The sequence below is a fragment of the Glandiceps talaboti genome, chromosome 5 (assembly GCF_964340395.1).
Source record: "Glandiceps talaboti chromosome 5, keGlaTala1.1, whole genome shotgun sequence".
NCBI lineage: Eukaryota > Metazoa > Hemichordata > Enteropneusta > Spengelidae > Glandiceps > Glandiceps talaboti.
Genome location: NC_135553.1, coordinates 9,370,232 through 9,382,500, shown reverse-complemented (window position 1 = coordinate 9,382,500; position 12,269 = coordinate 9,370,232). Strand labels below are relative to the sequence as shown.

The 12,269-nt window shown below is 34.7% G+C and overlaps 1 protein-coding gene across 2 annotated transcripts in view; it reads left to right on the top strand.

The window, feature by feature from the left end:
- Positions 1–11,569, top strand: part of LOC144434761 (CUB and sushi domain-containing protein 1-like) — a 43,629-nt gene extending 32,060 nt beyond the window's left edge. The window contains exons 16-25 of one of the 2 annotated variants that reach the window (XM_078123241.1): positions 527–709; positions 1,218–1,400; positions 2,255–2,437; positions 3,018–3,200; positions 4,094–4,273; positions 5,178–5,357; positions 6,439–6,618; positions 7,966–8,145; positions 8,556–8,735; positions 9,540–11,569. In XM_078123241.1, the coding sequence (XP_077979367.1) occupies positions 527–709; positions 1,218–1,400; positions 2,255–2,437; positions 3,018–3,200; positions 4,094–4,273; positions 5,178–5,357; positions 6,439–6,618; positions 7,966–8,145; positions 8,556–8,735; positions 9,540–9,703 (1,796 nt within the window). In that variant the 3' untranslated portion in view covers positions 9,704–11,569. The remainder of the gene's footprint in view (positions 1–526; positions 710–1,217; positions 1,401–2,254; positions 2,438–3,017; positions 3,201–4,093; positions 4,274–5,177; positions 5,358–6,438; positions 6,619–7,965; positions 8,146–8,555; positions 8,736–9,539) is intronic. The other variant, XM_078123243.1, reaches the window with a different exon arrangement.
- The last annotated feature ends 700 nt before the right edge of the window (positions 11,570–12,269 follow it).

The window sequence follows — 12,269 nt, the reverse complement described above, 5'->3', positions numbered from 1 at the left end:
GGAAAAAACTTCTTGTATTGCCACTTGTGCCATAAATCTACCCCTGCCCCTATAAAACAATTTAGTTTCTTTATCCTACATTGAACTATTGATCTCGCCCCTTAAGATAAGATATATGTTATAACTTTATTCATGAGAAGATCCTTTTGATCATCTTTGTAAAATCTATATGTTAATTGGATGTTTTGTGTGGATGGATTTTGTTTGTATTTTTGTTTCTTGTCGTTTTAGTTGAATGCATTATTTGTTTTTATTCTTTGGTGAGCATCAGTTTAATATTATGGTTAAATCATTAGGCTTTAAATATAGTGCGAAAATGTAAACTGCATCATTGTATTTGAAGATTTCGTGGTGACATTTTGACTTGAAAAGGCGCGAATATGAGTAACACTATCTGCTGTTATTTGTAGTATGCGGTTTTCCTCTTCTGGTGTCGTTCTTGTCAAAATGGCAAGCATTCGTTAATTGTAATAATCTTACCTTAATATTAGTCTCATGATTTTTGTAACACATATGTTCTCTAAAGACACCGGGACTAATGGTTGTCAAAGGCTATCAGACCCACTTCACGGGTCTGTCTTCTGCACTGGCCAATCAGAAGGGGATGTTTGTGAATATACTTGCGATCTAGGATATTCACTGACGTCAGGATCACGCTCGCGCACATGTGGACGAAGTGGATGGACTGGATATGAACCTATATGTTCCGGTAATTGCACAAGCTGAAAAATATATAACATGTTTTATGTTTGCAATTCTTTTCCTTTAAAAAAACCCAAACATATCTGCATATTAGTTTTGTGTCTTTTGGGGTTTTGTGCAAGACATTTCGTAAGATGATATCCAAATTTGTGTGCAGTAACAACAATTTGCCTTTTTGAAAATTGCTAACCTTTATGGATTGTTGTACAGAACTCATTTGAGTTTGAATTTGAAGCATTTTAAATGATTTTGCATAGATGCGTATAATTATGTATTACATCACTCATGTGTATCTCTGCTACTAAATGTATCGATTCATATAAAAAAATCATCCTCATGGATATAAGGTGAAGATAACATAAAATGGTGATTTAACCTTCAAGTAAGATCAATTAACATGCATGGGTATCTTTCAAAAACCATTAGTCCTACATTACTACAATGAACCATATTTCATTCATTTAAGCCAGCAACCATACTTATCTTTGATCTTTTGTACTACATGTACTCTAAAGACACCGAAAACAATGGTTGTCATGAACTATCAGACCCGCGTCACGGGTCTCTCCGCTGTGAAGGCCAATCAGAAGGAGATCGCTGTCAATATACTTGCGATCGAGGTTATTCACTGACGTCAGGATCACGCATGCGTACATGTGAAGAAAGTGGATGGACTGGATCAGAACCTGTATGTTCCGGTAATTACGTGTCAACTGTGATATATATAACAAGTATATAGAAGGGGGATTTGTGTTTGCAAGTTTGCTCACATTTTTTAAAACCATATCTGCGTATTTTTATCGGGCATCATTATATATGTAGATAAGTAATCTCACGTTCGTTTAATAACTACGCAGTTCCTCTGGACGGACTGTGAGTTAGAGCTCAAATTTGACGAGTATCGTTTCATTTAACCGACTATTTTTTCAAGATGCAATTTTGTAATATTTCTCAAGACGAAAATTAAGCTCTTTACATGCACGGATTTCTCAAAAAGGAACAGAAAATAGGATATACATGTATATGAACCGAGAACTTTAAACCCCATTAAACTTGGGATAATTGATGTGTGCAGATTTCGGAATTAATATTCAAATAGAGTTGATTAATATGCATGAGTATCTTTGAAAAGTATCATTCCTAGACTTTACTACGTTAAACCATATTACTTTCATTTAAGTAAGCAAAACATATTTCTCAGGCAAAATTTTAAGAAATATTTGTTTCCGATAACCTGGGTAGGAAGGGCGGAATTTTATTTTATATTACTTTAAATTTTCTTAAATAACTTTGACCCCAAGATAACGATTTTTAAAAAAGTTGTCCACATATGAGGCAAAGGCATGAAGGTGTACATGGAAATAGAAGTAAATTGTTACTATTTTACCTTTTTTAATGCAAAATAAAGTTTTGGGTCGGGGGCTTAAATTAGGGTAGGTCGGGTTGTCGGAAACACAATGTTTACTTTTTTATGTGGCCTCATTGTAATAATCATGCCCTTCTCGACTACAACATTAGATTCATGATCTTTTGTAATACATGTACTCTAAAGACTCCGGGAACAATGGTTGTCATGAACTATCAGACCCACATCACGGGTCTGTCCGCTGTGAGGGCCAATCAGAAGGGAATCGCTGTCAATATACTTGCGATCGAGGGTATTCGCTGAAATCAGGATCACGCATGCGTACATGTGAAGGCAGAGAGTGGACTGGATCAGAACCTGTATGCTCCGGTAATTACTTGTCAACTGTGGTATATATAACAAACATATAGAAGGAGGATTTATCTTCCAATTTGCCCATAATTGTTTATCTGCATATTTTTATCGGGCATTTTTGTAGATTAGGCTCATCAATACAACATGTATATACGATTTGCTTAAACATGTAATCTCGTGTTTATCTACTTAAAGACGGTTCCTCTGTTAGGAATTTCACTTAGAGCTCAAATTTACCGAGTATCGTTTCATTGAACCAACTACTTTTTGAGAGATGTAAACTTGTAATATTTCCCAAGACGAAAATTAAGCTTTTTACATGCACGGATTTCTCTAAAAAACACACCAAACTTTCCAAAATATTAAAAAGGAGGAATATATGAACCGAGTTTCATTTAATTCAAGCTAGCAGTTTTCGTATTTAACATTCAAATACATAGTTATATATCTTTCAAAAGTAGCAGTCCTAGACTATGCATTGAATCATATTTATTTAAGACAGCAAATATGTTTGTATTTTTCTTCGTAATAATCATGCCATTTTTGACTAAAATGTTAGATTCATTATTTTTTGTATAATACATGTACTCTAAAGACACCGGAAATAATAGTTGTCGTGAACTATCAGACCCACGCCACGGGTCTCTCCGCTGTGAGGGCCAATCAGAAGGAGATCGCTGTCAATATACTTGCGATCGAGGTTATTCGTTGACGTCAGGATCACGCATGCGTACATGTGAAGAAAGTGGATGGACTGGATCAGAACCTGTATGCTCCGGTAATTACGTGTCAACTGTGGTATATATATATGTATATAACAAGCACATAGAAGAAGGATTTGTGTTTGCAAGTTTGACCACAATTTTTTAAAACCATACCTGCGTATTTTTATCGGGTATCATTCTATATGTAGATTAGGTTCATTAATATTTACGTTTGCTAAAATATGTAATCTCACGTTTGTCTACTCATCTTGACGGATAGTAACTTATAGCTCAAATTTGCCGAGTTTCATTTTACATTTAACCAATTTATTTTCAGTATTTCTTAAGTTGAAAATTAAGCTTTTTTTATGTACACGTATTTTTCTAAAAACTAACATGACCTAAATATATTAATGGCCACATGTACCAAGTTTCATTAAATTCAAGCCAGCAGTTTTCGCACGGATATAAAAACATGAGGAATTTGATATGCACAGATATCGCTAATGTATATTAAGTTCTAGACAAACCCACACAGACTATTGGCACTATTTTTCAATTCGTTCGAGCCCAGAGATTCGTCCATGATCTTGAGGAGTTAAAATTAAAAAAAAGCATAATGAAAATGAAATAAGTCTAATTGACATACTAGTACAGAGAATTCGCTTATAATATCATGACGCAATGCTTCACTCACGTGGCATGGTATATTTCTTTCAACAATGTTTCACGTAAGCATTCTCAAAATACATGCCGTTGTCCATAAAGTCATTAGTTATTCAAATAAAGACATTTAATATGCATTAATTTCACGCAAAGCTGAAACAAAACCAGGCATAACTGCAAAAGCTGTAGCATGTACTCCATGTGCCATTTCATTTAGGCCAGTGAATATTTTTTCATTGTTCAAAGTTTCCAGACTTTAACATTGGATCCATGATTTTTTTGTGATACATGTAATCCAAAGACACCGAAAATGATTGTCATAGGCTACCAGATCCACCTCACGGGTCTGTCCGATGTGATGGCCAATCAGAAGGGGACACTTGTGAATATACTTGCGATGGAGGATATTCACTGACGTCAGGATCACGCTTTCGCACATGTGAAGGAAGTAGATGGACAGGATATGAACCTATATGTACCGGTAATTACGCTAGCTACAACTTTTTTTTGCAAGCTTGCGAAAGTATTCGTTTATGTTATTTTACGGATTTTTTTTCTAAATATATCGGTTTCAGATTCTCAGTACGGTTAATCAACATACATGCGTGGTTACATACTTTTCACTTTAGAAATTTTAATATGATATATAACGTATAGAATGTGCATAAATAAATAAATGAATTAGGTTAATTATTCATGATTTCCCTCAGGTATTTTTCGACTTATACCGTTTACATTTGCGTACTGTCATTTCGTATGAATTAATTTTTCAACATATGATTATATATATTTTCCAAGATAACACTTTTAAATATGCATAGACTTTACTCATTAACTAACATATCGTAAAACTTGAAAGAGGAGGTTGCGTTTTAACAAAATTTCTTATTATTTATTTATGCGTTTTTTTAGATAATGAGAACACTTTCGTTAAGTCTTATGCAAATTAGAGTAATTAATAGGCTTCGGCTTTTTTGATAAAACTAACATGTTCCAGACAGAGCCAAGATTGACATTAACTTATAATTTTTTTAGTACTGTTTTTGTTACATGCTTTTATTTGAATCCTTAATTTTGAGCTAATGGTAAGACGCGCCAATTACAAGGTTATGTTACATGACAAGGAAATAATTCAAATTAATGTGAATAGATTTATATCATTAAGCTTTGCTTTAATCATATAGCACATATCTGCTGGTAAAGGACTGATTCAATTAACAAATGTAAAATCAACAAAATAGGGGATTTAACTTGTAACTAAACTTAAATAGCATGCCCCAGTTTCGCTCAAAAACTAAGCAGGGTAACCCTAAGTCAAACTAAAAATCAAAGTGTTCCATAATTCGTTTTAACATCAGATTCATGATTTTTGTAATACCCTAAAGACACCGGAAATGGTTGTCATAGGCTATCAGATATACCTCACGGGTCTGTCCGCTGTAATGGCCAATCTCAAGGGGACACTTGTGAATATACTTGCGATGGAGGATATTCACTGACGTCAGGATCACGCTTTCGCACATGTGAAGGAGGTAGATGGACTGGATATGAACCTATATGCTCTGGTAATTACATATACTGCAAAGTATATTGCAGGTTTATGAAAGTTTTCGATTTTGCTATTTTACCGATTTTTTTTTACACGCATGAGCTAAGGAATCATACTTCCATTTTTTTATTCTTTCGTTATCGTGTATTATGAATCACACACTCCTCACTATAATTATATACAATATATACATTGTAATATGATCAACGTGTGTGCACCAAAAAGTGTAATTCATTTAGCAATGAGATCATCTCATCCTTTCAACTCTAGTTATTCTATAAAGCTCTCTGAGACAATGGAGTGAAATAGAAAAAAAACACTGTCAATATGCTAATCAGGTACTTGATATTCATGATTTCCCATAAGTATTGTTTGAGTTATGCAATTTGAATTTCTTTAGTTTCGTTTCATGTAATAAATTTTTTTTCAAGATATGATTATTCATATTTGACAAGATGACACGATGCTTATGAATATTTACAATTTTGATCATAACTAACATGTTATAAACATATAAACAAATTATTGTTTTCAATTATTTCATTTGCAGTTGCGCATTTTGAAATAACGAGCAACAAACTTTGTTAAAACAATATGCATATTAGGTAATTAATATGCTTTAAAATTGCTTATGACAAAACTAACGTGTTCTAGACAAAATCATGAATGATATTATTTTTTACTACATTTTATTTCATATGAGTATATGGCTTTTGAGCTAATCATGGGAAGAGGTTCCAAATGGAACATGTTAAATTCTATGCAAATTATGCAAATTAATATGCCTAGATATATCATTAAGTGTTACTTTATTCATAAAGTATGTCTGCTGTTAAATTATTGATTCTCTTAAACAAATAACATTGACACTCATGGATATAAGGTGAAATGAACCAAAATGGTGATTTAACAGTCATTCAAATATGGTTATTAATTAACACGCACTGGTTTCGCTCAAAAACTAATCAGCCTGAATCAAACTAAAACGACTAAACATCTAAATTGACAAATTTCTTTTCCACTGAACCAGAAAACAGTTCTTCATTATAATTGTATAATGTTGGATTCACGATTTTTGTAATACATGTTCTCTAAAGACACCGGAAATGGTTGTCATAGGCTATCAGATCCACCTCACGGGTCTGTCCGCTGTATTGGCCAATCAGAAGGGGACACTTGTGAATATACTTGCGATCGAGGATATTCACTGACGTCAGGATTACGCTTCCGCACATGTGAAGGCGGTAGATGGACTGGATATGAACCTATATGCTCTGGTAATTACATATACTGCAAAGTATATTGTAAGCTTATGAAGTTCTCTTTCTCAAATAACCATTTCTATTTTAGCCTTTAAATCAAACTTTCAGTTCGATATTTTTGATTGAGTCATTGACTATAATATCTATTCTCAACTGAAACAGCTGTTTTCACGTTTATACGCCAAACACCAGATGTAGACGTCACGCCCTGAGGTACTTTTAGTTTCGTCCGAATGTAATATTTAATTACCCTAGTAACTCTACCAGTCGATCAAATTAAAAACAATTTCATATTCACAATAGTCATGTAATGACAAGTGAATTGATAGAAAGCCTAGAAGAATATTCTATACGTGTCTGAAAATAAACCAGTGTAGAAAATAAACCATTTTCGTAATCAGCGAATCCTACAGAATGGTTTTAACATTTCACTTAACTTGTACCAGGTGTAATTACAAGTATAAACTGGTGCAGTGCAACCATATATAGCCATAAATGTAGCCACTACTGGTTCTACTTGCACTGACCTACTTCCTGGCTTACTGCATTGATCAATCCTATGTCTCAAAACATGTATACAAGAGCTGATATTGCATGCAGTAGAGACATCAGTACGATTCAGGTTGTAATTTGGAAACCACAGATATATGTTGAACCTCAAAGCCAAGAATATCACGTGGCGATGACGTTACAAGGTGTGTGCCACAACCAATAAATTCACAGACCACAAGGTCTTTACTATAGATGGAAATATTAAAGACACTATTGACACAATGATTACGAAAATGGATGTGCGTGGGTTTTTTTCTACACTGGTGATTCCATTCAAATTTTAATTAGCCTAATTTGATTCGGATACTTGACACTTCAAGATAATTTAAACTAACATTTATACTACTAATTTTTCACATTACTTTTTCTTGACGCAATATCATATAAGTTCTTGTTTTTCATGATAACCATCCAAAATGCACACCAGCATTGTGAACGTGTGTGTGTATTGTCTATATATGCCTCGTTTGTCTGTGTCACTATGTATGTATGTATGTATGTATGTATGTATGTATGTATGTGTGTGTGTGTGTGTGTGTGTGTGTGTGTGTGTGTGTGTGTGTGTGTTATTCATTGTCTGTTTTGTGTTAGTGGTTGTAGTTTGTTAGTTCATCACTTGCATTAACTCTTTTTTCTTTCCATGCCGTATTTTACACCTGTCCACTTTACACGAATATTCATACTCACAGGTTTGTATGGTTTTTGTTTCTCATTCATAATGTGTTTATATTATTTTCATTCATTCATTCATTCAATGGTTTCAATATCACATGTCGCGGCAATGGTTTGTTTTTTTCTTTGTACTTACAGAAGAGGCTAGTTGCCCAAGACTACCCCATCCAGCGTATGGAACAATCCGTTGTGAAGGTTTGGAAGTTGGACATCGCTGCCAGTACACATGCAATCGAGGTTATTCGTTGACTGGAGGGTCAAAGGAAAGAATGTGTGGAAGTAATGGTCAGTGGAGTGGTTCAGAAGCTGTCTGCTCTGGTAAGAAAAATTGTGAGAGAGATAGAGAGAGAGGGGGGGTGGGAGAGAGAGAGAGAGAGAGAGAGAGAGAGAGAGAGAGAGAGAGAGAGAGAGAGAGAGAGAGAGAGAGAGAGAGAGAGAGAGAGAAAGGAGGGGGAGGGGAGAGAGGGCCGAATGGAGGAGTGTGTGTATCAGTGTAGATGCTTGTTTTTTTGTTTGTGCAACGTAATGTCCCAATAAATGTCTGGGTACAGTGTTCAATGAAACACATTTTGCCAAGAAAAAAACACAACGTACTTTATCTCGCACTTTCATTGACATGTAAAGATCTGTTGATATCCTTCGCTTATTCAAATAGGCCCCAATATATGTTACCTTTATCCATATACATGTATGTATACATCGATGTGTTCTGTGTTTATCGTCTACAGGTGTAGCATGTGAACCATTGCGACCACCAGACAATGGGCAAGTTGTGTGTTCAGGGAGATCTACCTATGGCTGCAAATGTGATTATTACTGTAACATAGGTTACTATGTCAGTGGTGGTTCCTACACACGATATTGTGATCTCACTGGGAAGTGGACAGGAAGAACTCCATCTTGTGCCGGTATGTACTGAACTCGTAGAACTAGTAAAGGGATCAATTTTCGTTGAGAAATTTAAAATATGTGTTTGGCTGGTACCTTGTGTGAGTTCATCACGTGTCTATAGGTTTAATATGATTAGAGCTTTGTTTACAAGTATATATGTGTTAGTATGTTATTTGTGTGCAACTACACTACTCACATAATCCATAAACTGGAATAAGAGGCTAGACACCACCATATCGTGACACTTACTTGTCGGGCACAACTTTTCGAGTCCTCATATGTACGTATGTATACCACTACTTACAGAGTGCAAGTACGCAACTAGCGTATGACAGTCACATAAATATAATTATGTGACTGGCAAAAATGACATTGTTGCTTTGCATCTAGTTAAGAGCAATCACTTAAAGGTTTTGCTTTTAGTATTTGTTTGTTGGTTTGTTTATTTGATGTCAGAAGCGGTTACTCTTACACCGAAATGAAAGCTGTGTTTGAAAGATATATTTGAAAACAAAAAGAAGGAAAATAGATAATTTCCATGCGATTTAGTCACTCTCATAGACATTTTATTGGATTGAGGGCGTGCACCAAGCACTTAGAGAGAAGATTGACTTATAATGACATGAATGCTATCAGGTTTATAGAAGTGTGCTTGGTGAAAGAAAGTTTTCTCTCCTGATCCTCACTTTCGTTTTTCAGTCTGTAAGGTATGCAGTTGGGGCGCCCTCACACATCGACCACCTCTTTTGTCAGCTTTGCGTTGCACGAATGTTGTATCTTACAGACTTACTTTTGGTATACTTACTCTCTTTTTTCCGTAGCTATAACAGTACGGTGTAAGAACAAGTACTATTGTGCAAGATCATGTGGTTATAGCCGTTGTTCAGCCAGCTCAAACCGTCTTCAGAGATCCATCGATACCGTAAGAAACCGTCCAATGGCTACTCCAGAATTGGACCAAGACGTTGCTGATCTTCTCACTTGAAGTAATCGCAAATAGTTCGCGTGAAAACTGGATATTTCATAGGATGTTATAGACCGATATGTTTTTCTTGTTGTTTTTTTTACTTTTATAGTTGACCACGCTTTATGAATATCGTAAGTTTATTTTACACAGTGTGTTTTATTACTACTGACGTGCAGCTGTTTATTGAACTGTTGTGCCTCATAGAATAAACTTAAATGTACGAATCAGAATACCACAACATGATTGAAACTGTTTCCATAGCAACCATTAGTACCACTGTCTGTGAATAGGTATTCAGTGTGTTGAGCACTATAAACTTACGTATAGCATTTATCTATACTCTCATAATGGATATTACAACACTCTATAGTTAGCTATATGATTGAAATCGAGTTTAAGGGTTGACATAAATAAAATATAGTTCAATGTAGGAAAGAAAACGTAATTCTATTTGTTTAGGGTTGGAGGTTGAAGCATTTTAGTTCTCAGCCGGTTTTACATTTAATGAACTCTGTTTTGTACCCCTAAATGCAAATATTCAAGTCGAGAAATGGAAGAATTTTCGCTAAAATAGTCAATGCATGGCACTAAAAATACATTAAAGTGTCAATAAGGTTTGACTTTATATTCATAGCACTACTGTCATTGATTGTACCGTCGTCTAAAACATTTTCAATTTTGCCATATTTGGTTAGGGCGAGGATCTGAAGCCTAACTAAAAGAATTTAGTTTATTATCCTACATTGATTGAACTATTAATCTCTCCCCTAACTTAGCAGTTATTCACTCAATTCTAAACAGGAGAGAGAACGTTTCAAATTGCCAATGGCAATGCTGCAAACTGTGGCAAGTTCTTTTTGACGTGTGTCATGATATACTTCCCACGACAGTAAGGTTGCATTTTTTCAGCGTTCAATGGGGTTGTCTGATTATCAGTTCACCAAGGGACAAAATATAATATTTTCTATTGAATAGAGATACAAAAAAAACACATTCATGAAAAAAAATCATTGTTTAGTAAATATGAACAAAATTGTCGTATTTTAGCGCTTTGCACTAAGCGAAAACAAACTTGTATCGATAGTGTGAATGTACACACTTTCTTACATGCAAGAAAACCACCTAATTAAAAAGTAGATAAAGTTCGCCCTCTACGACATTTGTCAAATTGAGTTCAAATCATGAAACACTGATATGGCGTTCGAAACAACAGCTTTTAACTTTATAATCACCTTGTATTTACTCGAGTTTACGATCAGTTTTTGTACTTAGTTTATTTTGAATATGTTATAGTTATTCTAACAGTGTCGTGACAACTTGGATTACTTTTAAATTACTCTTTTGATATGTACTTGGCTATCATGTAATTGTGATTTTACCACACTTCTGGTACCATTTGACATGAATTGAATATGACAAAGGGGCGGTACTTGGGAGGGCTTTTTTTTTACTAAGAGCTGTCGTATTTTTGTGATGACTTGGAATATAACCTGACGGTTTTCGCAGAGACCTGAACTCAATACAGCTGTCGGTTATCCGTGGCGTATATTTCATTCTTTCGTGTATTGTTAATACCATTTTAATATTAAGATTCAACAAGATCGCACTAATAACTTAGAATTATACAACTTTCTGTTAATCGATGTGAGATCTTGATTTGTTAATTCATCAAGAACCTGTTCTTAATTTCACTTTTAATTTTTTTCACTTCATGTGACGTCATACTCAAACACTTTGAACATTTTTAGTAAATTGGTACATGTAGGTATATTAAAATTGTCTTTTTGTACGTATAAGAGTGCGCTCGATGTAGAGTTTTGTTTACGATGCAAAATATTTGTGTAGACACATTTCTATATTTTGATGGAAATGGGAAATAAAATATTCTAGTATATACTTGAACGTTCGATCGTGAGTTCTCTTATTGTGTAAAATGTAACCATGTGAAATAATGTTAAGCTATGGATAATTTACATAGGACTTACCCTAAAGCATATATTTGAGGATAGATAATAAGAAAGACAATAGATAAAATAACGGTCTTCTTATACCATGCGCACTAATTCTTTTTCGGTGGTTATATTTAGTCATGCCGGGCTTATATAACTTCAGTCGCTGTATTTATGGAATGCAAACCAATCCATGATCTTGACACTCTGAGAAAGGGCATTATTATTAAGAAGCTCGACTGGCCTATAACGGGGATGCGGCGATGACGTTCCGCGAGGAAGAAACTTATGTAGTAACTGACAGTTTCACAATCAATACATCACTTATGTTGCACAAGTGAGCTAAAAATGGAAAAGTTCCGTTGTAAAGGCTTTTAAGTAATCATCAGAGAGTAGTCCAGGAAATAAGTTGATAATATACGTCTCAATTGTTCAACCCTTGAGTACAAAAGAGATTAATGTGCATATACAATCATAGACCCTACATGAAACGTTTATGATATAATTGGTGTTTCTGATGATGCTACGGGCACTACATGTTACGGACATGACAAATCACCACATCTCATCAGCGTCTATGGCACACTTACTAGATTGAAGTTTCTAATATACCCTGGCTATAGTAGATAATGAGT